General features: G+C 37.7%; 1 protein-coding gene across 5 annotated transcripts; it reads right to left on the bottom strand.

Moving 5' to 3' along the window:
• Positions 1 to 285: 285 nt before the first annotated feature.
• On the bottom strand, positions 286 to 25628 carry NADK (NAD kinase). Of its 5 annotated transcripts, none has more exons than XM_037379152.1 (12): positions 25471 to 25628; positions 19808 to 20021; positions 14704 to 14787; positions 9664 to 9793; positions 9000 to 9108; positions 8676 to 8761; positions 8275 to 8377; positions 7288 to 7439; positions 6691 to 6790; positions 5901 to 6058; positions 4663 to 4745; positions 286 to 3574 (listed from the first exon to the last, which is right to left on the bottom strand). In XM_037379152.1, the coding sequence occupies exons 2-12, from the start codon at positions 19978 to 19980 to the stop codon at positions 3427 to 3429; spliced, it is 1326 nt and encodes a 441-aa protein (XP_037235049.1). In that variant the 5' UTR covers positions 19981 to 20021; positions 25471 to 25628; the 3' UTR covers positions 286 to 3426. The 5 variants fall into 5 exon arrangements, with proteins under 5 accessions (XP_037235049.1, XP_037235052.1, XP_037235051.1 ...); XM_037379155.1 differs by lacking the exon at positions 25471 to 25628 and adding an exon at positions 24766 to 24981; XM_037379154.1 differs by lacking the exon at positions 25471 to 25628 and adding an exon at positions 21583 to 21644.
• Between the last annotated feature and the right edge of the window lie 1476 nt (positions 25629 to 27104).

Raw genomic sequence — 27104 nt, 5'->3', positions numbered from 1 at the left:
CTCCTCTTGGGCCTTCAAAAGCATAATTCATGTAGCACATCTAGCTGTATAGAAAATTTGTTTCAACTTGCACAGCAAATCCAGCTTTTATTTTGAAACTTTTGAGAAAAGATTGGTATCAGACATATACATTCAAAAGAGCCTTGGGTATGTTTCCAGAAAGCAGATGCTACTGTCCCATGAGACAGTGGATTAAAACCCCACACTGGGTATTTGCCTTCCAAGCAAGTAATGGTGTGTACCTAATTTTATATTCTTAACAGTCAAAGTGCTGCTTTACAAATCCAACTTTACAAAAAGCTTTTATTGAAAGGATTGAAAAATATTTGTTTTCAACAATATTTAAAACAAGTTTTCAAAGCATTAACAATATGTAACAGGATTTTTCCTCTCTTCAAATTTCAGTACACTGCTTTATGCCATACTACATGTTAATAACTTCTTAAATTCTCTACTAGAGAATAACTTAAAAAAAAAAAAAATTATTAATTTCCAGGCTTCCATCTTGGCCCTTTGCAGACTGGAAAGGATTTGTGGGTGCAGTGATATTTACAAACCCTTATATTAGACACACTGCTCTTAATCAGCAAAAACCTATTTTACTAGTACAGTTTAAACAAGTTACTTTGAGTAAGCTACATCAGCAAAATGAGCTTGTATTGCCAATATAACCAAGTGTGCATTACAGCTTTTCTCTGCTTCAGCTGTGGTTTGAACAGAAGCTGCCCACACTTTAAGCAGTTAAATATGCAAAACTTAACTGCCATTTAAACCTCACTAGCCTGCTTGTGAATCGCTGGTTTGCGGACTAAAGGCCTTGAAAATGGACTTCGTACAGTTAGATAAATTTGTCATGTATTAACACAATTTGGGTTGTGTTTTGATATAAAGCAGCTAGGACAATTATAATCAATGCAGCTTTTTGAAGAAAAAGCAAAAACTAAAGTCATCATGTGACTTTCTTTCCTTCAGTCAGTGACTGCAGCGCTCTACTTGGCTGATCAGTGATCCAAGTAAGATTGTTATCAAGCGGCAACAGTTGTACAAGCAAAACTGCAAAAGCCTCAAAGCCAGTAATGCAATTGCAGTGCGTGATAAATTCAAAGACAACTCCTAATCTAGATCTAATCTGAAGAAACTAGTTAGGTAAATTTTGATAACAGATATCATGAACTATGCACTCTGAAAATTAAAGTTCAGCAATTTAATCAATAATAGCTTTACTATTATAAAAAGCATAAATAAAAAGTGCTGAATATAGTTTTATCTTTAAAAAAATACTAGATAAGGCTCATTAACCATTTCACCTCACCTCTGCAAAATGATTTCCACTTCCTAGCATGCCTAGTATTCTGCTTGTTTTCCGCTTAACAAAACATTTATATAGCCACTATACCCTGTTCCTTTTCTCAATTATTGCATGTTTAAATAAAATAAGTTTCAAAGCTAAAAGTCTGACACTTCTATAGTTCAAAAAGTAAATAGTTATTAAATAACTGAATACTCCACCTAGAAAACCCGTAAGTAGCTTCAAAACAGTGATAAAACAATTACTGCAGGTTCAAGTGAAAAACAAATCCCAAAAGCTATCTGGATTTTCTCCAGGAAATCACAAAATTTGTCTATTTAGACCAAATTAAACCAATACTCTATTTTACAAAATTTACAAATTGTGTATTAATTTATATTAACACATTTTCAGTGTGATTTGTATCATTGACCAAGAGTTTACTACTATTTCATGGAAAAGTGCTCTCACCTGGATTTAATAAAATTAGACAGACTAGGGCTGTATCCAAAATGGAACAGACATTGTTTAAACCATCAGAGGACAGCAGGTTAGGCAGAGTTCAGAAATTTATACATTTCCCATTACCACTTTGGACCACATAAACAACATAAGACAATCATGAAAAGTTCAACAAAGCTTCTCACTCCACTTTCAAGGAAATCCCATCTTAATCAGTAAATTAATTCCTCCACAATATTATGCCATAGGCTTAAATTTAACACATGATGTCCATTCCTTTCATGACCAATGCAGCAAGACTTTGAAAATGCTGTTTGAATAGTATGATCATGAGACTGCACCACAGAGAACATAAATGTAAACATTATACTTGGGTTTGATACTTTTCAGTTAAAGTATAGTACAAACCCTTTTTTCCCCCCAACTAGTTTTTTTGTTGTTTTTTTTTTTCTTTCATAAAAGCACATACAATAAAATATGTACATAAAGAAGTTAGAAACATTTGAAAGCATCTTAAAAAAGTAAATATGAGACTTAGAATATCTTGAGTGTGCTGAAGGCACCATTGCTACTCTACTGGGAATGTGTCCTCTCATTTTTCAGCCTACCTATGACGCAGTATCCCTCTCTGTATTACTCAGCACCAAGAGTTGGAAGGTATCTGTGGAAGTTGAGGGCATTCAGGGCGTAGTATAGAATATTCTTTTCTTCAAGACAATGGTGGAACTAGACAATGTAATAGTAATTGAAGTCCAGATTCTACTTGAACACTTTTTTTTTTTTTCACTTTGTAGTCTCTAATACTACCATTTATTCCAGAGAATCAAACAGAAATAATAAGAAAAACCAACACACTGATGATTCCCACCAACAGGAGCTGCAGAGCTATGCACTAGCTCAGCTACAAAAACAGAGATCATTGTCATAACCAGCTAAGCCCACACTAATGCTCGCCCATGCTATTTGTGGATGTTTACACAGTGATGACAGCCAAAGGTCAAACACTGCTCTAACAGGCGTAAGACAGATATATAAAAAAAAAAATCTTTTTTTTACTAGTTCCACCAATTAATAAAAAACATTCTTCATGGGCGTTTCTTCACAGTGTGTCACATTTGCAAGTAAGGAGAAAGTATTTTAAGCATTGTCCTTGATGGGGAGCCGTTCTGGGCAAGACTTAAGCTAACAAAGAGAAGCTTCTTTTTTTTTTTTAAGAAAGAAAATTTCTTTGAGACTTTATATGCATAGCAGTCTTAAATGGAATTACAAATACACCAAATTAAATAGAATATTTGAATGCCACTTTTCTACTGCCACTTTTCTATTATGTATCTACATTCAGTCTACCATATTATCGTTAAGTTATAGGTTACAATCAAATCTACAGATGCGGTTGTCAATGCCAATCAGAAATAAACCATTTTCAGATCGCTCATTTGCAGGAAATTCACACTGGATCACAACAATCAGAGCCTAATTCCTTCCATTTCTACCCTTGGTGGACAGGAAGTAGCACAATAATTTCCAGCCATCAGCAGATCAGACAGATATAAACTATAATCCTTATACATGTCTGAGATGGTGACCACACTTGTTAGCCAAAAACTTAAAAATCCAAGCATATAGAAGGGATACTGCCACTTTCCATTCCCATGAGTCTTGTTAGATGTAGACACTCAAAATTCTTCTTCTTCAACAGCAAAGTTATTTTGCTTCTTCCGAACATTCCAGTGTAAACACTCAGCCAAGCTTTCAAACCAGTCGCTCACAGGATCTCGGAAACAGATCGAAGGAAGGGGATAGCAAGAGGTAGTGATGCTAATACTGCAACAACACAGGAATACCCCAGTCAGTCAAGGGCAATGAATAGCAATTGAAAAAAAAATAATAATATTTTCTCTTCACTACCTAATATAGTGCTATTGTTCAGACAATTTGGTAAAACAGCGAATTTCCATAATCAAGCGATAACCAAGTCTGCAGGCTCATCTAAACAGTGTGAACGCAGGGCTTAAAATTGCTAACGGATGTGCTGTGGACAGCACACTGAAACAGTGAGAATACCGAACCACTCCATGACATCCTGCAGGCAGAATCTCCTTGCCTTCACATCAACAACACAGGGACAACTGAAAACGGAAATCACCACATTGGCCTTTAAGTTTCAAGTTTTAACTATACGCAACAGTGCTAAGAAGTCTACAATCTCACAAAGGGCCAAATCTCCCGTTTGAACCCTTACTAGTATCCTGATCTATTCTATAGATCTTTCAATCTCAGAGGAAATACAAACAGTTCAGGACGGGAATGTCGTGCCAGCTATACATTTTCCATTTCTGGGAACTTGTATGGACCAAGAGAAAAAAACACCAAAGTCAGCCTGAATTGCAAGTCTACCAGTCACGTATCACACAGTTACTTTAAATCACTATCCTATTCCCAGGAGGATAAGCCACCACATTTTGCACATAAAACCTTAGCAAACTTCACATGCTGCGTTCTGCTCACTCAAGGCAATAGCATTGCAAGTGACCACAACCATTCACTAAGTTAACACAGTTTAAACCATATGGCATTATTTAGAGCCAATGCAACTCCTGTTGGTTTACAGCTTCTCAAACTCCTAAGGTTTACCTTTAAGTTAAATTTAGAGAATTTTCTAAAGACATGTCCATCTTCCTTGCCAAGCATGCAATGTTTACATGCTTTTGTCCTAACATTTCACTTGCTTTCATAGGAAGATCTAAAAGACTCAAGCTAGAAATTAAATGGTTTTAGCGCAGTTTGTGCTGTTAAGAGTGTTTATAAAAGCTTGTTTCCTCACTGCAAGCAACCATTCTGGCAGATTAAGAGAATAAGAACCAGATTTTCTATACTTATAGAGAGATGCAACAATGAAAAAAAGGCTTGACCTGTCTCCATGGCATATTTCCTGCCTCTTCCTTCCATCAAATGAAACCCATGCTGTATTCCTGGCATCTGGGGAAAGCATAATCTGAAAATGAGAAAAGAATTAAACTTCAGGTCCAAAATCTATTTTTCAAGAGCAAGGAACTAGCACCTTCTCCATCTTCCCTCCAAGTACAGAACTGACTCATCTCAACTTTACAGTTGCATGGAAATTTGTAATATGTCCATAACAACAATGCAGTAGCATGGCACACAAGTTCCAAACCTTCACTTCATGTCTGCTATAAATACATATATTTTTCTACATGCAATAAACCCCCTCCTAATAACTACAAGGTCATAAACCAGACAGACTTTCCAGCTACAGCTAGTACAGACTTTAATTCAGTTACGTGAACTGACATAGTATCTCTTTCAAGAAAATCAGTCCAGTTAACCCAGAAAAATAGATTTTAATACAAAATGAATCTAAAGCTGCCAAATTTAGGAAGTTCTGCTCATATTTAACATACGCTCCTGTTAGTAAAGAGTTGACTACCATTGGCCAGTTAGACCAGCTGACATGAAAGTAGTTGTAGACCGAGAACAGTGCTGTGAATAAACATTTGATCTGCGTTGGAAAATAGGAACAGAAACCCCAGTGTACATTTACTTCTTAATGCTAATCTTTTAACACCCCTAGAAGAGCCCTTCTAAACATGCTAGCTCTCTTCCAACTTGAGCAGACTAGGGGCTTGTAACAGACAGAAGAAGCACAAAGGGGTTCATCCTTACTCGTGGGTATTTGTTAAAAACACACATTAACTAAGTCCATTTTATACTCAGGTATTACCTTTTTTTCTGCAAGACAGAGTTAACAAAAAATAATTTGTGAATTGCAGATAACTACAATATATTCAAAATCAGCAATTTGTTTTAGCCATGAAAGTAGAATTTTTTTATCCCCTTAAACACCACTGATATATAAGCACTTCAGTCAAAAATATATAAAATTTCATTAGTCAGAATGCAAATGTATGTATTCACATTTTGCAGAACAAGCAGTGTAAAGTATTCCGCTAGTGGGTATATTACTTTAAACAAAGATGCATTCTTCAACCAGACTTGATCCAGCCCTCCCACAACTGAAGGAATGCAGGAGATACATAGCATTTGCTAACCTCTTCTGCTTTGGTCAAGTTCACAAGGTTACTACAGAAGTTTTTAACTTAGAAAGAGAACTAACATAACAGAAGCTAACCTTGAGTTCCACTCCAGCAGGAACAACAATAGGTCTGAAAGACAATGAGTGAGGGCAGATGGGGGTGATCATTATTGCAGGAACATTTGGATGAATCATAGAAGCTCCTGCTGCAGCTGCATATGCAGTGCTACCAGTCGGCGTGGAGACAATGACTCCTGTGAAAGGAGACAAAAATTTCACTTACATTAGCATTACAATCAATGTGTTATTTTGGAAGCCTAAGAAACAGCACTGTTATGAAAATGAAGCAAAGAATGTATCAACTTGTATTTCGCAGGAGAACTGCGGTCTAATACACAAAAAGTCAGAAACTCTCTACTAATGCTGGCACAGCACGTTTGTTCTACAGCTTCTTGTAAGTTGCATAAACTTCTAGATCTGAGGTTACACAACTTTCTAACAGTGCCATTCATAATTTTAAGGATAAGAGCTTTGAAGATGAACTGCTGTATTTCATGAGTTGAGATTGTAGGCCTTCAGCAAATTCCAGATATCCAAGCAAATCTTTTCTGAGCTATTTCTTGCCCTTAGCCCTAACATACTATGCCTAAAGAAAACGCCACTTGCCTTCACAAGTCCACAAACAAAGCTTGCAACACTTCAATGCTTCGTTGTGGAACACATTAGTTACCAACGCATAAACATACCTATTCTTCGCACATTAGTATTTTCTGTCACCAGTAAACTGAAGCTTGAGATTTTGTTTCCATGTGAGAGTATCCTCCAGGAAACCAGCAACAATCTACACACAAACAGATAAGCAATTTAACTCAAGAAGCAGACTCACCATCTCCTTGCACTGTTGTTATCAGGTGTCCATCTAGAAAGACATCTACGTTGGAAAGGTAAGAGGAAGGACCACGATCCACTACAACTTCATTTAGGACCTGTCAGGACATCAAATATTACACTGCTATTGCTGACTTGGCAATGTAATAAATAACAAGCTCAAACATGGTTTTCAGACCTTTGAAAAATTCATGCTGATTTAGTACCTGCCACATTAGACTCTCTTTACACTTCTTCATCAAGTGCCAGCTGAAGTTTTTAGATGTTAAGAATTATTTCCAGAAGCTGGTTACTAACAAGGTGCAAGGGTTTTCTATTCACTTATAAAAATCTTTGGGTTACCCCATTTTAGAACTACTACTTTGTTTTCAAAATAGAAGGAAAATATTACTACAGGAAAGTACAGTATTAGCACTTACGATTGCAGAAAATAATGATTTACACCATTTCCTTATTATTTAGTGCATGTATGCATCAGTTTCACACTATTGGGCTAATGTAAGTAAAATACTGAAAAGGGGAAGGTTATAATAAAAGTAGTACAAAGCAATTTACAAACAGCATATTTGTTCTTATGCTTATGTTGACCTCTGACCTGATATTGCATAATTTGCTTGCCCACTTCTTTCTCCATATTTGTAGACACTACTCCATTTTCTTCTATACCGTTTTGTACTGTCATTTTCTCTCTATGCTCTTTTACTACTTTCACCTTCAGCCTGCTTCGTAGAACAAGCGCTGCATTGCCTAGAATTTAAATATAGGAGAAAGTACACAAAAATGATATGCTAGTACAGTAAATAAAATCCTGTAATGACTAGCAAACTGTATGAAATACCATCCATCTATTGCCCGTGCTTTCAAAGTTCCCAATTTCATTCATATGACAATTGTCTACGCTTGGTTAAAGCTCAAAACTAATTTTTACTAGTAATGAGCAAAATTAAAGTCAAATTGGAACCCAGTCCTTCCTACCTTTCCTCATCATGTAAAAAGAAAATTTAAGTTTTATATGGATGTGATCAAGATTGGAAAACACTGTTAGGCTCATGTGATCTTCACTAAGACAATAGCTAAGCTTAAAGAAAATTAGTGTATTAGAAACACCTATTAAAAGACAACATTCAAGCAATTTGAGAATTTTATACATTTTTTTTCAGGAATCTACTTTGGATGCAAATCAAATAACCCCACATTGAAGAAGCAAAGTGTTTCTTTCCTCAAATATTTTACTTGCCTGATTTCTCAGTATTTAGGTACTGCACTGCTTAGAGAAAGAGACTACCACATACTTCAGAGCTACACTTAAATGTTATTTAATTGAAGTTCTGCATCATCTTATACTTGTTTACTCCACCCAGGACAAAGTTATTTCTTAGCCATTTTCCTTTACACAATAGTACGGGAAGCAGCACTGAATGGGCCAATACAATAAAATGCTTTTGTTAGTTTAGCATACATTTCTTGAGACTCAATCTTATGGGACAACCTACAGGAGTTGGTTAAGGAAATTACTAGTCTTGGAAAAAGCTACAGAAAATGTAACAAACAGAAACACCACACCTTGTCCCCTGAAATTTACCTTCTATAACCTGAGTGACTTGGGACTGAAAATTCTCAAAATTAAATGGAGTAAGAAATCCAAGGGATCCCAGATGAAAAGCCATAACTGGAGGTACACTACCCTATCAATAAAGAAAAGAATTTAAAAGCTACTGAATAAAAACAATTCATACTTCAACTAATTGCCTGTAAATATTTTGACTATTGATGTAACTTCAGCTGTGCATAATAAAAACAACACATCACATACATTATTTGCAGCAGGTATAGGATTAAACAGACTTAATAAAAAAAGGCATGAACAGCAAAGGACAAATGCCAAACTCAGTAACAAAGGAAAAAAAAAAACAAACACCCAACCGTCTTCAATTACTTCAAAAAGAAAAGATGTCTTTAAGTCTATTTCCCAGAAAGACCAACCTGGAAAAGCGAAGAAGCGTAAAGTAAGGTCCCATCTCCTCCCAGGCATATGATAAAGTCTATCTGATTGGAGATATCATCATAATCTATAAGCAACATTGAAATACAAGTTTTGAATTAAGTTTTATCAACAGGCTTAATTTCTTAACATAAATTAAGTGCAGCAACATTCACTTACAAATATAAAAAAACCACAACGAAGATGTAACAACAGCTGTTTCCAAAAGACACTTTAATTTAACACTATTGACCCAATGACTAAGGAAATACCGAGACAAATAAGCAATATACTTCAGCTTTGCTTTCAAGAAGTCGCTACCATACCTTCTCTGAAGGTGCAAAATTTCTTCTTCACTGGTCCAAAATTATCATCATTGGCTATAGCGGGGTCTTCCAATACTTTTTTCTCTACATACACTATCATATTGTTCTCCTTAAGAGAAGTAAGATAAGCTTGTTAATAACCTCTTAAAAAAACAAAATATTTGACTCTCCCCATAATTTGCATTCATTTAAAACATCTAAATAATATATTACAGAAGTGGTCTGCATCTGGTGGTTGTGGGATTTATTTTTAATGTGTGGTCTAATTCTAAGGAGTATTTTGCAGCATGCACAGACCACCTAATGAATGAAAATAAACTTTGGAATATAGACTACACGATGCAGTAACATCACTATGTTTGTTCAAGGCTTAAATGGTTCAGCTTTTTATATTCCATTCCCTGTAATTTAAAACTGCAAAATAAAGGAAAGTTTTTACTTTAACTTTTTTTTTTAAAAAAAAAAAAAAAAGCTCTGTACTTAAAGTACTTAACTACTGATCTTAAGCTCTGAAACAAATTTTACTACTTCCAGTGGCAATGGGTGCGATTTATTTGCACTATACAATGCTGCACATTCCACATTCAGCAGAACCAGTAACTGAAGACAGTTTAGATGTAAAATTTTTCATTATGATAAAAAAAGAGAATTTATGTTTCATTACCTCAGTAAGATACACACAAAGCTCTTTAAAAGGTTGTAGCAGACTGGCATCACGTATCTTTTTAATAACAAGGACACTCTTGGGAGGTTTGTTCCATGTCAGCCGCTGGCTTGCTGGATCCTGAATGTGCCTGGAGAAGAGAAAAAAAGACAATGTCACTACATTTTGCTTTGACAACATTCTGGTGTGTTAAGAATATATCCTTACGTATAACTGCACACAGTCCTAGAGCAACAGAAAGAAGAATGCAATAGTTTGTTTTGCAATGATGCTTATTCCCCTATGAAACCAGTCAATGCTTTACTGTATTAAGATGGTAACACAGTAGTAAGGTGTCCATTCTTGTCACTGTTACCATGCTCATAACGTGCAAACACGGGCTTTAACAGAAGCACTACAAAAGCTCTTGGATCAAGTTCTTGAACTAACTGAGGTCTTCCCTGATGCTTCCAGCCATAATGCTTTCCTCTATCTTGTTTTAGTGCTCTCTCCTCTTAAGCTGATTCAAAATAAGGAAAAAACATCCAATTAGAAAAGCAGAAATAAAAACGGCATAAAATGTATTCCCATCCAATCCTGTAAGTCAAACAGCTTAAGTCAACGTAAATTTAAAAAACAGTGCAATAGTTCCAACCCAGATTTTTTTTCTTTTTAGCAGTATTTCCTTCAGCATTTTTTCACTTATACCAGTATACAGTCACAGATTTCTCAATACAGTTTGAAGCCTGTAGATGCAGACAAAAATTCTACAGTCTTTCTACTAACACAAAACAACACTATCCCAAGAGAAGAGCAAGTAATTACGATGCACAGGGTCACCTGTACTAAATCCTCAAGATAAGCCTTAACTATGAAAAAACTTTAGTACATACACTCTATTCTGGGAAGTCTACATTTGCAACTCTTATATTTCCTATCATAAAGCCTTATAAAAAGAGCTTAAATAGGAACAGATGCCTGTACACTTCTGTTCCATGCAAACATTACAGATATGTAAGCATACATAACTTTTGTGCAACATTTCTTTAAAACTCTAATCTAGATATTAATTTTACTTTAGTGTTGAACCCAAAGCAAGTTTATCTGCTTAAAGCAGCACAACTACTACTTAAAAAAAAATAAATTTAAAAACCCAAAACAATCTTTTAAAAATATTTTTAAACTACTTCCTGCCTATTGTCAGGACAGCATTCTAAGCCTTGAGAACCTCAAGAACTAAATATATGTACACAAATAATTTTGCAGCTTTCAAGAGGGTTCAGTAACAGAACCCTCATGTTGCTCTACGATACAATTAGTTGATTTAGAAATACCCAGCTGTATTTTCCCCCTTCTTTTAAACCTACTTCTAAGCTACATGACTTCACAGTTGTATTTCACATATAACAAGCATCCCATCCTCCTCCATACAGTGCAGGTGTAATCCATAAAGCAAAGCAGATTAGTATTAATGCTGAACAAGTCAAATTTACAAAGATATTTAGATTTAGCACTTCAAGGGTTAAAATAAAACAGATTATGATGCAGGTGGTGGAATAACCAAATGCCTACATTCTGCTTATAAATAAAGCAGAAACTATAGCTTAATGAAGCGGTGTAATACCAATAAATGTTTAGTAAGAAACAGTGCCCCCTCTCTCTCTAAATTATTACATAACACAGAAGACTACAATATGCAGTTACAAGCAGTATCACATACAAGTTTCAACATTACATTATGTTTCATCTCATTGTGTTTTTCAGTCAAGAAACCACAGAATGGCAGAGATTGGAAGGCACCTCTGCAGAGAGTCTAGTCCAATCCCCCGGCTCAGCGTAAGGGTGTCCTGTAGATACCGTACTTGGTTCTCATATATCGCCATGAATCTGAGATGACTAAGAATTTGGAAGGCTTTTTCTGACTTGACTAACCAACCAATAGCTAAACTGAAAATAAAATAAAATAATAATAAAAAAAGGAATTGCATTAATGTTGCTGCCAAACACTTGCAAAGGAACTGAAGCTGAAGTCTTATATGGTGTTTCCCATACAAAAGTTCATTTTGCAAAATTAAATTCCCTGAAACTTGATACTGTTAAAAAGTAAAAAATACAACCACCCCCAAAACCATTTCAAGATGATTAAGCTTTCTCCTAAAGCTGGCGAAGAACTAAAGATTACAGTACTGCTTTTCATTTAATAAACCTAGAACTACTACAGACTTCATTCAAATGAAAGACAGTCTATTTCAGCTGTACTCACCAATTCCACGTAGTTCTACTAAATGAAAGATTATTCATGACATGCTTTAAGACCTTCATGTTTCTTTCCAAGAATCAGGCAAATGCAATAGCTCCAAAAAAAGAGAAAAGGCTGAGGCTTTTATCACTCATTAATAAACTGCTACCTCAAAATCAAATTTTTCTCTGAAAACTTTTTCCCCAGTTAAGTATTACAATCAGCCTCAACAAAAAGTTGTCAGGCTTTACAGAAAAATCCTGTATAAAACGTTTATTACAGATCTTCAGAGGCAAGATTTCATAAGAAAACATCTCATTTCAAGCAAGAGTTTATCAAGAGGTATCTGACCTGACCTCTCCTCAACAACACAAGCACTTTTTTCACTGAATAGTCATTCAATTAACCTGGTCATCTTAAAAAAACTCTTCAGAAAACAGGTTTTTCATTACAATCATCAACACTAGCACTTAAAGAGACATCAATACCTTCACTAACTTATGCCTGTATATAAACGCTACAATTTTCTGTTAAATCCTCTCCAGTGAAGAGAGCTTAACAATATTACTGACCATAGAGAAGAACAACACAAACAAAAAGCTTTTGCTTGTTTTCAGAAGCCACAACAAAAACATTTACAATTTGGTCTTCAAATAGTCCCTTCCTTCAGTGACCTGAGAGCACTCCTTACTCCCCAGCTATTCCGAACACGGCATAAAGAGTCTTCTCCCTCGCAGGTAGCATGTGCCTTCAGTATTGCCTGCAGCCTCTGTACTCTGCCGACCTGGACACTCATTATATTGCACCATGCTGGCCCAGCCCAGGGGGAGGAGCACCTTCACCACAGTCAGGTGGGTGAATATAAGCAGCAAGCTGGGTTTTCAGGCAGCACATCAAATCACCAACTTTGGGACACACAGAAAGAATGAGCAAGCTAAGAGTTTCTGTACACTGCAAGATTATCGTCACACCTTTGTAGAAAAAGTTAGGATACCACCACCCTGGTTTGAGAAAGACTACTAGTATATAGCTAGAGATTTACAGAAATAAATATTTAGCTCAAATACCTTACATTTAACTGAAAGAGCAATGAAAAAAAACTTTTTCAAGGAAAAAAATAGGGACCACTAACTTATTTAATCTGTAAAACCCTGACATTCCTCATTTGACCAAGTCAAGACACCATTTATTAAGTATATAATACACGGTGTAAAAAGCAACACTTTTCTACCACGCAACCTACACAATTAAAACATTTATATGCCTGCCAAGCAGAAACCAATCCTTATTTTCACACTAAATTTATCAGCCAAGTCTAAAAGCAAACGTGCCTTAATGATATTCATACACTTGAAGGTGCCATAGATCAAATACAAAACCACAAACTACTAGCTCAAACACATAATACCGAGATGGAGAAGGCTTCCCTCAGATTTCACAGTACACAGAACAGTTTCTCCTCCTTCCCTTGTGTTGTCCATAAAACTTTTTGTTCCTCTATCATTCAGAAACACCACTCTTTATGTATCTCAAGTTGACGGGATAAACGAAATGCTACCAATAACTTTTCCATATCATAATTAGATTGCTAAAAGGCTGTTTAATACGCATAGCAAGTTTACTGTCAATTATGTTGGAAAGTGTTTATTATAGTTGTCATTGTTGACATTAAACTATGGATTGCAGATTATGCAAAACATGTCTAAACAAAACTTCAGCACTTAATACTGTTTACATGTCCTGCTGTATTTTTATGTGAAATGGTTGATTATTTTTTTTTCCAAAACACATCTACTGAGCTGTGAAAAAACTCTGAATAGTTTAGGTAGCAATACTGAAAAATCGGAGACAAAACTCTCCGATACCCGGTTTGGAGCATTAGAAAGCAGAAATTCTTTAGTTTTGGTGCTGGATGCACAGGGAATAAGTGCCACGCAACGTGCACCCCAACTTTGTTCATTGCTTATCTTTAGATGGCCAATCTATATGTATTAATGACGTTTCTGAGAAACTATTGGCATATTCCTTACAGTTCCATGAACTACTTATCATATCTGCACTCTTACTACACATGTGTGGCCTAATGGGTCAGGGGTCCTCTGGTGGTCCTTTAGGACACCTTCATCCTTTCTTCATCCTCTTGTCATCTTCTCATCCTTTTCATGACCTTCTCTTCTCCTGGCCCTGCTTCAGCACTCTGGGATCATGTCTCTGCTTCGGACTGGTTCTTATCTACTTAGTAGCTAAACTATACAATGCAGCGTTCTACTAGTAGCTAAACTACATAATACAGTGTTGCACTGCTTGGCAATGCCATGGATACATCAGTTATAACATTTATAGTTAAGCACACTGGTAAAATTCTCTCGGTATCAGTAGTAGATAGTAGGCCTAAGAATACCACAAGCAGTAGTAATGTAAAACCAGTAAAATTAATTTCCTTTTATGTCCATTATCCTGCAGGAAGTATTCCAGCTGGCAAACCACTATATATCCATATAGAGAAATACTGATTATGTCCTATCATCACTTGGGAGAAAAAAAAACACCATGACATTCAAACCCATATTACAGTTTTCAACATGCAGATCAAGCTAATGCACATCTAGTGGGGTTTTACTTGAGAATACAGTTTAGCAGTGCTATCCATTCTCCTCTCAGACTGACTTTTTAAATGCAGACCCCAACTGGCAATCAAGCAACATGCAAATCTCTAAATACCAGGTCAAGTACGATGTCGATTAGGGGCTGAATAGTGGAAAAGTGAACTTCTTCCTTTCACATAAAATAAGCATAATACCATTCATTTGACAAGTACTTACATAATCGTTTTAGGATTTTGCAGCATACAGGCCTTTGGTCCAAATGTGGTCACTGGGCATGGTCCATGCAAGGAGCGTGTTCTCCTAAAAAAAAAGAAAAAAAATACATATATATAAAAATTAAATTAATTCATAAGGAAAAGAAATGTGAAGTCAACCCGGGTATAATTAGCTCCCCAACCAACAAAAAAGCCATTTGTGGTTGACCAGCCAACGTAATTTTACATGTACTAACTCTTACATTTCGAATCTAAAACTTAACTCCTGTCCCTACTCCTTGAAAGCAATTTTAATTGAAGCCTCACTCACAGTTTTATCCCCTCCACATAGTAAGGAATCACTGCCTAAATATTAGTACCATGCACATGTTCTTCTTGTATTCATTTCATCTTCACTTTGCACAAAGGAAGCACCACAGCCACAAAGAAGATGTGCTCAAGTTTTCTCAAGTTGGTTCTGTGAATTCATATCAAGGTCTTCAAAGATTCTATTTAGTCTCAACTCTTTTGGGCACTACAATACAGAACAGTACCATGTGTCTCTCAGACCAAAAAAATGGGGATAAATTCCAAGCTATGAAAACATAATCCATCTTCAAGGTCTCACTACTGTGAAAAGGAAAATTCCTGTGTTTAAGAAACAAAGCACAGATAATTCCTGTTTCAGAATTAGGTATGTAATTCTTACATATTAAAAAAGCTTTGGTTTGGGGTTGGTTTTTTTTTTAAGCTAGAACAAGAAAGAATTGACACATTCTGAAACTCCTCAGTTTGTTGTAATCCCAAATAATAGTCAACATGATAGCATAAACAAGTATTTAACACTGAGCACTCAACCAGATACTTGAGTAGTAACTGACTGAACATTTCAGATTCTGTAGGAAGTTATTAAATAACATTGAGAAAATGTCAAATGAGAGGCTTGTGGCAACATTCCAAAGACACTCAAAATACTTCCGTAATAACACTAGCTGAGCAAACTAGTATGCCGAGTACCAGCATTTCAGTTTTTGTTATGTAATTCAGCAGTCTCACAACCTTCACTTAACAAGTGGGCCTAATCAATCAAAATACAAAACATAAGACAGAGCTTTGGTTTATATAGTATAAGCACTTTCTCTTCTGTAATATTTTGGCATGCATTCATTTCTGCTGACTGAGCAAGCAAACAACTAGGCACATGAAAAATTACGCCCAAGACTGTTGTTTTCAGGCCATGTTCTCAGCAAAAAAACCCCAAAACTACAATGTTAAGTTTTGTGTCATTAGTGTGTGTAAAGGATTAGTCTGCATCAATTCTTAAGTGACATGAGCTTTACTGCTGCAGACACAACGACCACAATACTTTCTCTTCTGTATTTCTTGAAGTACTACATCTTATCTAAGAGCACACAATTTTAGAACAGGACATGCAGAATGATTACATCTGGTATAAACATGCATGAAATAGCTTAATCAGTGCTCTTCATCTCCATACGGTAACATATATATAATAGGTTTCCCAGTGTAAATCTGGACAAGCATTTACGATGAAATCTCCAACACCAAGGCAACACTTTCAGATTGTTTTGCCATGGTAAAGTCACAGTAATAGTGTCACGAACATTTAAACACAATTTTTTGCTGTTTAAATCATCCTTAAATTAATAAAATGAAAATCATTCAATTCTAAGTTATATGGAGATACATATCTGCAGCACCTGGCATTAGTTTTGAAGAGATAGGGAAAAAAAAGTTATTTTTTTCCATTTATATATCTAATAAGAGCTAATATGATCTTTCTCTTCAAATAAAGGGGAGCTCTGAAATGTCATTTATCTTCAAATTTAAATCCCACCCAAAACACAAGATTACTCCTAGGCTCTAGCACGAGATTATCTGGAGCAAGTCAGAACTGTCCTGCACTACTTCCCTCCCACCTCCTTCAGCAAATCTTTAAAGGGGAGTAAAACTTACCCAAGTTACCAAACTGTTGAAAGATTATGTAAATGCTATTAGAATTATTCCATCAAAAAGAAGGGGGACATATGCTTTTCCTGTGCTTAATTCAATTAATGCAGGAACTGCTAACCAACCTATTGCTTGGCAATAACAAATCATTACTGCACTGCCTTCTATTGTCTATATCAAAGTAGCTCAGACCAGCCTGATGACTCACTCTTAGCCCTAAAAAAACTCCTCAGAGATCTGTAAAAATCAAAACCAGATGACAGGTTAAGAAGATACAGTTAAGGAATAAAAGCAACATCTTATTTATTCCATGTCTAATAAGATATACATGTATAAGATTTGAATTCCAATAATGAAAATGAGTATTGAATTTTCTACATCTAACATATAGAAGTGATACTTGTTTTTCAAGTATTTTTTCCTATTTGTAAGTCCAGGCTCGACTAATCCAGACACATAAGATTAGTACTGTTTTTATAAAGTTTACCTTATTTATATTAAAACAGAAAAATGAGCAAGGACTGATTACTTAGAGATTAATGTGTGTACCAATATGGGTAAAGGAATGGTAAGTGTGTATCTACTTGTGAACAATTACACTTGAAACTGGGATAGTGAAAGAACACCCTGACAACATCACTTCCACTTTTTGCTCCACTCATTTTCTCCCAAATAACTGTCTTTTTGCCTTCTTTAACACAGGCCATTATTCCATGAAACTCCCAGTAACTGGCTGAACTCTGTTCCTACAACAGGCATTAAATAGCCACATCTGACCTTCATGAGATTCAAACAAAGTTTTCTCTGCAAGCTGCAATTAATAATTGGTATACATTTTCATTGAGATTTTATTTGGGTTTATTAGTACTCAATCTATGCAGGTAAAATATTTCAGTGAACAGAATTTAAAAATGTTTGTAATAAGACTGTCTGCTAAGAATGAACAGTGATGCACTGGAAATTAGACATAATCTCTTAGAAAATGTACTTGGCAGTTCAAAGCAGACAGGCAGCTACTACAACCTGAATGCTACACAACAAGCCTGAAATCACTTTCTGACATTCTGCAACATGCCTTGTGACAATTTTGCACTGAACTGAAGACAGCCAGTGAATGAATTAAGAACCTGTTCATGGAAAAAACACAAACCAAAAATCCTCGTAAACAATAACCCTAAATCAAACCCACAACAGGTAGGGTCTAAAAAGATCAATTCTAGTCTAAAAAAGTAGTTATTTAGCTAGGAAATAATAATACAGAAAAATTTAGACCACATGGTCTTTTACAGAGGTTGACTGAAGCCTACGTTCTTTAAGTGGAGAAGTGAAAAAACCACCAGTTTTACAGTTAAACAGCACACTTGCAACGTAAAGTCTTATGAATTAACTATGACACACACAACAGTACAGCTAGACTAGACAGAGCACAGGCACTTGTCAACATTTTCCAAAAGCCTTAAAGTACACTGACTTTCTGAACTACATATGAAAAACAAGTATTTTCCTAACCTTTTAGACTCTTCAGATAAAGGCTTTTATTAAGCTTCCCTTCACCATAAACCTTCCCCCTGCGATCTTCGGCCTCACCCATACATGCTCTGCCTTGCGAGAACATTCCTACCAGCAAAGCAGTAACTCTGGACGAAAATGTCATCTGTTGAGAAACTTCTCCATGATTCTGTCCATGCTTTTATAGAGGGTCACAATGTAAGTAAGGTAAAGTTCTGCTACGCTTCCCACAAGATCAAGACACACTGCTACCACCACTGCATGTCATTCAATATTTACAATGGGTCCAAAGATCACAAAAATCAAGAGTTCTGTCCAAGCTGTCCACATGACAAGAGCCTTGCAACTAGATTAGAAATTTGGCTCAGAGAAAAAAATGGGCGTTTCTCATTGCTGTGAAACAATCCACAAGCACAAGCATACTTTGTGCTGCCTCATGTTACCGTATAACCTAAGTACTCATACAGGTTTGTAACACACAGCACTACAGCTCTAGCTTGAGCATTTGCAAAAATTTGCAGAAGTTTCTCTACTTTTGATTCTTTTTTGAGACTATGAACTCTGCAGATACCTGTTTTGACAGCCACGCCATTTTGATTACAGGTCTGCTCTTAGTCCATCCCCCCTCCTGCCTTCCATTTGGGCTAACAACCTTTTGAAGTACATTTTAAGAACCCCTTAAAAGTAACTTGTTGAGCAAAAGGTGAAGTTCTGCCTACTGATTAAAGATCTGGAACCAAGCACAAAATTGTTCCTTTCTTGTCACCTGAGCTACTATCAAGCTGTGAATTTACATAGCTCAGTACAGATGCATTTCTATTTTATTTCTGGAAGGTACTTAAAACTTCTGAAGCTAGGCTGAAATATGACAAGTATCATAGTATCCAAAGCTCAAATCTACTCCAAAACCCTAGAAGTACTTGGGCACAATGAGTTCCTCAAATTTGAAAATTAGTATTTTGGTATTTTGTGTTTATCTGCTTACAAACAATAACCTTCATAAATTTTACACTTTAAGAACTTCTCCTAACTGGAAATATACCCATACTTTCTTAAAAAACTTCCTTACTAAGAAGTAATTTCAATACATGACACTACAGATAGTAGTTTCATGTGCAGTCTGCCTTCAAAAAAAGGATCTATTACATTTCACACAGCCATTTCTAAACGCAAACACGTCATTGAATCCAGGCTCCAACAAGCTCACTTCAGACAGCATTTAAATGGCATATCCAAAGTAAACGAGTAACGTGTTGTTTTGCTGAAGCTGTATACACACATATAGAACGTTGCTGAAATACCTATGAAAAGCAGTTTCAGATCTCCCAAGAAGCACTGGAACAGAAGGCAGGCCTCACAACCAGCCAGAAGCTGCTTACATGAATGTCAGTTTAGAGATGACCACCTATGTGGCTACTTGAGAAAATCAAGTTCTTTTCACAGCATGGACCACAATAGGGTGGTTCTCCCTCTCTATTTAGTGCCACAAACCACTATTTTTATTTCCGGTCATTATCACTTGTCACAGCTGCAAGACTATGGTTATATAAACACAGGAGCAAAAATTATAATCTGAACATTTTTTTTTTATTATTTATTTATTTATTTTCTTTTTTCTTCAAGGTAGTAAGAACTAAGAACCATACCGGAATTCTTTGGTGCTTCCTAGGGCTGGTGAAGCAGACAAACTTCGTGACTTAGCTCGTCCCCGGCTAGTATTGCTCCACTCCTCATCATCATGACATGTTGAGCAATGATAAGCAGAATCTGAGCTCACATCAGCCTTACTGGTACACAGTTTTTCTCGATTCATCTCCATACTGGAAGCGAAGGAACCTCAGTGAGAGAGAAATTTAATTCCTGTGGAAAAACATCAGGAGAGAGGGGATAGGGAGGAGAGAGAAGAAAAATGTCAGTATTAGCAAAGTATTAACGTAGTATTAAATACTGAGTTTACACACTTTGATAAATACTTCTTAAAAGCATCTGGGCAATTGACAAGTTCTTCAAGGTAATCAGAAGACACCGGAAGGAAAACCAGACAGAATTATAACACTCCTGTTCCCAGATTTAGAAGAGGCTCAATACAACAATGATAAAATAAATTTATTTTCGATACTGAAGAGGAAGAAAAGCTTTAAATATTCCCAAAGAATGAAGACTCAGGAAAACTATAAAGTCTCCTATTAAGTGATAGCTACACTGAACAAATAAAACTAGAATACTCTAAGCTATAGCAGGAAAAAATCTGTCAAAGCAAGCAAAACAAATAATGCTATAGGTAAGCTTAAATAAACTTTAGTTCTTCACAAAAAATGAGATTCATATCAAGCTAGGAGACCAAAACAAGCTGGAGAATGATACCTAAGTTCTTAAATGATTTGTGACAAACTGGGGAGATGGTCCAAAACAAACAAGATGCAGTAAGGACAAATGTCACATATTTCAACTTCCACAAATACTCTGCACAAATAAAAAAGATAAACAGCTGAGCAGACAGCAATTTTGCAGAAGTAAAACCCAGCCAAACCAATCCCCAAACTTTAAAGAACCATCTGTCCCCAAAAGCACTAGAAATCCTGTAAGTTCTCATCATTATCTGAACCAAATAGAAGAAGCCTTACCAGAATATAAATAGAAAGCAACTTTCAGCGTATGAATAAACACTAAATTGTAACCAAATAGTATCTAAGATAATGCTGTTCAGAGGAACAGTACATCCTCGAGTGAGCTGATTTGTTGATTTCAACAGGGAAAAAGTTTGTTCAACAAAAATCTGCAGATGTTTTAAAAGCAGTTACATCACTTCGGATGAACTTCCCAATGTATGATGTAGAGAATGGACCATAACAGTACTGTAGCCATTAAAATGGACTATGGCTCTGGCAAATACGCACAAAACAATATGTGGCTGCAAAGTTACCAGACAATGACAAGTACTGTGTTCCACAGCATCCCAACTTCTAGATAACAAAAGTATCAAGAAAACGAAGTTGTAATTTTAGAATGAGCACTGGCTCATTACTAATTTAGACAGAACCACCACCTAATCAAATTAGAAAATACTTTTGCTCCTACTGTAGATAAGGCTTACCCTAAGAGAATACCACTATAAAGAGGTACAATTACTGTCAGCCTTTAATAATTTACGAGATCCTGTACATATAAAGGTATCAGTGTTTAGTTGTTGGTTACTCATTACTTAGTATCACCTGTGACCATGACTTGGGAAACAGTCATAAAAAAAATTACAAATATGCTGAAATAGCTCCATTTTTAGACAACTTTAAGCTTAAATTTTGTTCCAGTTAGTTGATTTATGCACATAATTACTCTCATTGTGCAAGCACATATGTAAACAGACTGTAAAATCTGACTGAAACAACATAAATTATTTTTAATGGATTATAATTTGTATTACCTTTTATCACAACCTTGTTAAGCTTTGGGGAATGCATGTCTGGCTGGTTGTTTCTGAACCAGCTACAGAAAACAAGTAATTTAGATACTGAACATCTCATTTTAAAGTCACTTCTTTTCTGAAACTCAGGTATCTGACTGAAAAGGGTCTTTTAGCATCTGTGTGTGCATGAGGAAAGTTTTTACATGGTCTGTTCTTCAAATTATAGTCTAAACTAGCCCACTCTGAAGTTTTTACTTCAGAGATTCCAGATAGACTTGAACAAACATTTCTGATGGATTCCCCCCCCAGCTTCCCTCACACAAACTGGATTCTGAATTAGCAGTCTTTCTTGTCAAATACAGAAAGAATTCAAGATTTTAAGTTCTGTTTTTTAACAGAGGACTTTATCAATAGATTTTAAAACAATTTTTAAAAAAGCCATAGAAGAAGTGAGAAAACTAGACACTCATTTACCCTCTCTTTGTAGCTACTCACACTTGTGATGCACTTAAAGGTCTATCAATCAACATATGTTAAAAAAAAATCTCATACCTTAATTTTCAGTTGTAAATCTAAGGATTATTCCTTACAACCTGAAATCATTCTAGTGTCTGGTTTCAGAGGGTCTGAAAAGGCTTCTCTAGCATCTTTATACACCTAGACTTCCACATACTTTAGCACCTCTCTGATTTTTAAAGAATTACAGATCTGACTGTATCTTTACTGAGTATCATGCTCTTAGCTAATAGCAACAAAAATTATTATAGTGAGACAAGTTTAATATTTAGCATACATGAATACATTCCACTTTGCAGAATTAGCCAATAAAAATGGAGATAATTATTCATCGATGGAGATCAGCTCCTTAAGAATAAACGAGACAGATAAAAAAACACATTGGAACTGGTGGAAGACAAAAAGCAGGCACTGAACCACTGCAACTGTGTTTTATTATCAAATTTAGACACCGGGTATTTCCAAAAGAAACCCTGTCCTCACAAAATTACCCTAGGAAATTATACAAAATAGTCGTTTTTATATATATCATTAATTAGCTCTCAGTATGGACTGCTACTGAACTACTTCAGAAGTATTGAGAGTAAAAATCAATAGTGAGCAGTCTCTCATCTCCTCTTATCTATCCCCAACAGCTATTTCACAAAGATATTCATATATGCATGTACGCATATCTGCACTATGCATCCTGTCTCAAAAGTCAGAATTATAAGTAATTATTTCTCAAAAATTTGTACTGCAAAATGGGCACACACAAAAATTTGACAAGCCCAGGCAGTTAACAGTACATCATTTTCCTTTGCTTCCCCCTTACACAGATTACCAGCTCTTCATTCCTTTTTATCCAAACACTGCAAACTTGCTCTGGGCCTAGGAAAATAAAATTACTGTAACAGTTAACAAAGCATATGGAAATGCAACATCTGTGAAAACAGTTTATGGAGAACTAGCTCTCAGTAAATTAACAGCTGATACATATGCATCCTATTCCACACCTTCCTTGACGAAAGAGGTGCAGAGAACTAATTTACACAGTAAGCAATAAAGTGTGTTTCCAAGTGACTCTGTCTGAAGTATCTTCATCTGACAGATGCTGCCAGTAAAGAAAATCAGATTAGCATAAAACTGGAAGTAAGACGGTGTACAGACCTACTAAATACAGCCTAAGACTTGATATTCCTTCCAAGTAATACTTTCCAATTCAGGATGTTTTAACTACAGCTTACCCCATGTACTATTTAATTAACATTCCCTCACAAGACCTTTATTAAATAAGCAGACTTGACACAAGGACAAAACTATCACTGAACAGCTTCCAGGATTGGATCTAAAAACTTTAAGCACATGTCCTAGTAAAAAGGTTGCTCTGGTCTAAGTCATGTCCAAAATTTATTAAAAAAAAAAAAAAAAAAGACATTTAGATATTCAGTGCTACAGAATGCAAGACAATTGAGAAAGTGCAAACACTTAACATCACGTTTCTGTGACGGGGACAAAATAGCCAGTTGAGCCACCTCTCACATGTATCCAAACTTTTACTATAGGTTCCCACCTTCAACTTCTCTATCATTATAAATAAATGCTCCCACGACCCAGAACTTCACAAAGGTTTCATCAAACCATCTTTATATAGAAGGACACAACACCATAGCATCATCCCTAAAGCTTTACTACACTGTTCAATTATTATTAAGGAATTATACCCCTGGGTCGACTGTAACAATCCTAGTTACAAAAGATATCTAAAAGAATTCTACTAAGCTTTCACATATATAAATATATACAAAATCCACATCCAGGTGGCCAAGTAAGAGTTACGAACACTCACATCTTAAAAAGCCATCTTCTCTGCTGTTCGATTGCACAGAACAAAGGCACATGATCTTTTGATGCAAGCAGCTACACAAGGAGCTCAAGGCTGCAAATCATCAAGTCAATTTTTTTTAACAACATACTTGTAAGCTGTTATTTTGTAACAAACTTTTCCTGCCAAATGCCTCGCCCTAAATCATCCCGATCAGAGGATTAGTGTAGGGTCCATCCTGACTAAACACTCATGCTACTTTTAACACACCTTCAAGACTGCAATATTTCTACTAATTTTTTAAAAATTGCATCAGCTGTTCAAAACTCCTCATTTTGTACTTTATCATCAACCCTGTATTAGGGCATAACAGAACAATGCCATATCCAAAAACTATCACTTGCCCTCTTGCTACAGACCGTTGTTTGCTTAATCACTTAATTACGTAGAGAACTGGGTTTTATTATTGTATTTTACTGAAGAAAACATTCCAATAAAGATTACATGCATATGACTCCATCCCTAAGGCACTAAACCTCTTCTCACCCAAAAAAGAAGAAACAACCCTATCGGGTAGACAAAACTTCCTTTTTATGTTTTCCTTTAGAACTTCACATTCTGGTGTGGCTGAATTAAAAAAAAATAAATAACCCACCACGAAATAATATTCCATATTAAAGTTAGCAGTCAACAGCTGAAAATTAGTAGTATGTTTTTTGATTACGTACTCTAGTGCTATTTCTACTAAAAACCAGATAGTATGACTATCACGTGTTAAATACCCAGGGAAAACGAGCCCATTTGTTAACCCTTCCACTTCGGAACCACCAACACGCTCACCTACAACACCAAAGCACGGGCGTTCGTAACCTAAAACTCACCGCCATCCCTTCGGTCAGAAACGCAGATGTTAAAACAAACGAGGAGGGGGATCGCACACAGTTGATGTGTGACCAGGCGATCGCGGGCCAAATTAAGCGGGTTTACTAGTTATCCTTTCGGGAAACTCTCCTCCCTCCGGGCTCCTTCCCGCAGCGCACTGACGGCGCCTCCCGCAGAGAGGTCCTCCCGGCCGTGCAGCCGCTCCGTGGCAGCCCGCGGCGGCACCGGCAGCCACAGCTCCCCCAGCGCCGCCCGCCGCGGGAAAGGAGCGCCTCCGGTCCGGGCCGGCCCCGGGACTGGCCGCCGCGGCTCCCGCCCGCCCCGCGCCGGCGACAGGGACAGGGACGGGAGCCCAAGCGGCCACGGCTCCACGGCGGGGTCGCCGCGCAGCCCCCCGGGGGGACACGCACCGGCCGCCCCGCGGGAAGCCGCCTGGCCCGGCCGCGCTTCTCCGGAGGGCTCCCCTCAGACCGGCCGCGCATCTCCGGAGGCGGGTGAGGGTCCCCCCCACCCGGCCGCGCGTCCCGGACTGGGGCCCCCCCTCAGCCCGGCCGCGCTCCTCCAGTGGGCTCCCCTCAGCCCGGCCGCGCGTCCCCGAGGGGGCTCCCCTCAGCCCGGCCGCGCGTCCCTGAGGGGGCTCCCCTCAGGCCGGCCGCGCTCCTCCAGTGGGGTCCCCTCAGCCCGGCCGCGCGCCCCCGACTCACCGCGCCCCGCCCGGCGGAGCGTCCCCCCCCCTGCCCCTTCAGAGGCCGGCACGTCGAGCCCGACGGTGGTGGTGGCGGCGGCCGCGGGTGCTCCCAGGCAGTGAGCGGGGCCGGCGGACCCTGCGCGCCTCCATCGTCCTCTCCCCGCCTCCTCAGGAGCGTCGGGCCGGCGGCGGGGCAGCGCGCAGGCGCAGCGGCACGGCCCCGGGCTGGGCGCCCCGCCCCTACGCGGCACAGCCGGGCGGGGCCGGCGTGCGGCCCTAGGGGAGGGCGGAGGAGGCGCCTCGCTTCTTCCTTCCAGCTCAGGACCTGGAGCTGGAGTTAGCACCCGGTAGAAGGCTGCGAAAAAAGGGAAGAGTAAGGAAGGGGCACAACCCTTCAACACCCGCAGCAGTAACCCGCGGCAGGGCCTAGAGCAAGTGGGGTCCTGCTGAGGAGAAATGGTGATGGGCACCTCACACCGTCACCACCTGCTCGAGCCCAGGCCTTGGCGCTGCTGAGGGGTTGGTCTGTTCTCAACACTGTCACTTTGGCCGCCATCTCTCAGGTGGCCCCTCGCGAGTAAGGGACTGGACACTTCAAATGACACTCAATTACAGCACGTTTTAGAAGGTGCCAGGTGTGTAATCTCACCTGTAACACATAATCTCACCTGTAGTGTGATCCAAGAACAGACACTGATTTGTACATTCAGTTGGCTTCATCCGCTTTCTACCCTTTAATTCATGCCACACCTTTTAATACTTTAGCTGTGGCTAGAGTTGTTTGCACACACCTCACACACACCCCTCTCTCCTACAATAACTATCATGAACTTTTACCTTAATCTTTTCCCTTAGATCATCAGTTAAGTACACTTTCTGATAAAAAACTCCTGTTTGAGAATGTGTGCCACCTTCCCATATCAGACCCGCACTTAGTTTCAACTACAAACAGAAGCTCCTGAAGTGCAAGAAATCATTTTCCAGTCTGTCCTTGATCGGAAACCAAATTTTGAGCAAGGGTGAAACAAAACCACAAAGCATTTGGTTTCAGTGTCCATGCCATCCTGAAATCATCAGGAATTTTGTCACAAACTTCAGCCGAGGTAGGATCAAGCCCCTATATCAATGACAACAAGAAAACAGTCCTTCGCAGTTACCAAAACCAATCAGGTTTTCTAATTTCTAAATAGCATTTTCGACCACTACTACTTTAAAAAGGTCACAGACTCATCCGTGTAGCTCATTGGATTGTATTATCAGGAGAAATCCACAAAGTGAGAACAAGTTAAGCCATTTGAGAATGTAACAGTTTGGGATTTTTTTTTTTTTTTTGCCTTCTTCCTTTATGAAGAAATGTATTTTTTCAGGAAATGGGGGAGCTGCAAAGAAGTGACAGTCAGTGAGTGATGAGACAAACTTGAAAAAGCGGAAGCAATTGCTACATTTGGAGAAATACAGGCAACATCACATTGCTTTTTAGAAAGTGCAGTATTTTGAGTCCCAATTTCTCTTTGATCCTCCTCCTGGGCAATGTTAAGAGCCCAGTCTGCAAGGAATTAAGGAAATAACAGACTTGTATGAAGTTAATGGTATCTTTAATGTAACTCAAATGTCCTTCAGGTGCTGAAAGATCCATTCAAACTGTAAAGT

Source organism: Falco rusticolus, chromosome 3, assembly GCF_015220075.1.
Source record: "Falco rusticolus isolate bFalRus1 chromosome 3, bFalRus1.pri, whole genome shotgun sequence".
NCBI lineage: Eukaryota > Metazoa > Chordata > Aves > Falconiformes > Falconidae > Falco > Falco rusticolus.
This window is presented reverse-complemented; position numbering and strand designations above follow the sequence as displayed.

Bases quoted from the DNA above. Each gene is read 5' to 3' on its own strand.
- NADK (XM_037379152.1), bottom strand. From the start codon at position 19,980: ATGGAGATGAATCGAGAAAAACTGTGTACCAGTAAGGCTGATGTGAGC. The intron at 9,109-9,663 runs GTAATGAAACAT...ACTTCTCTTAAG, and splicing joins TTTGTGTGTATCTTACTGAG to GAGAACAATATGATAGTGTA. The intron at 8,378-8,675 runs GTTGGTCTTTCT...CTTTATTGATAG, and splicing joins ACGCTTCTTCGCTTTTCCAG to GGTAGTGTACCTCCAGTTAT.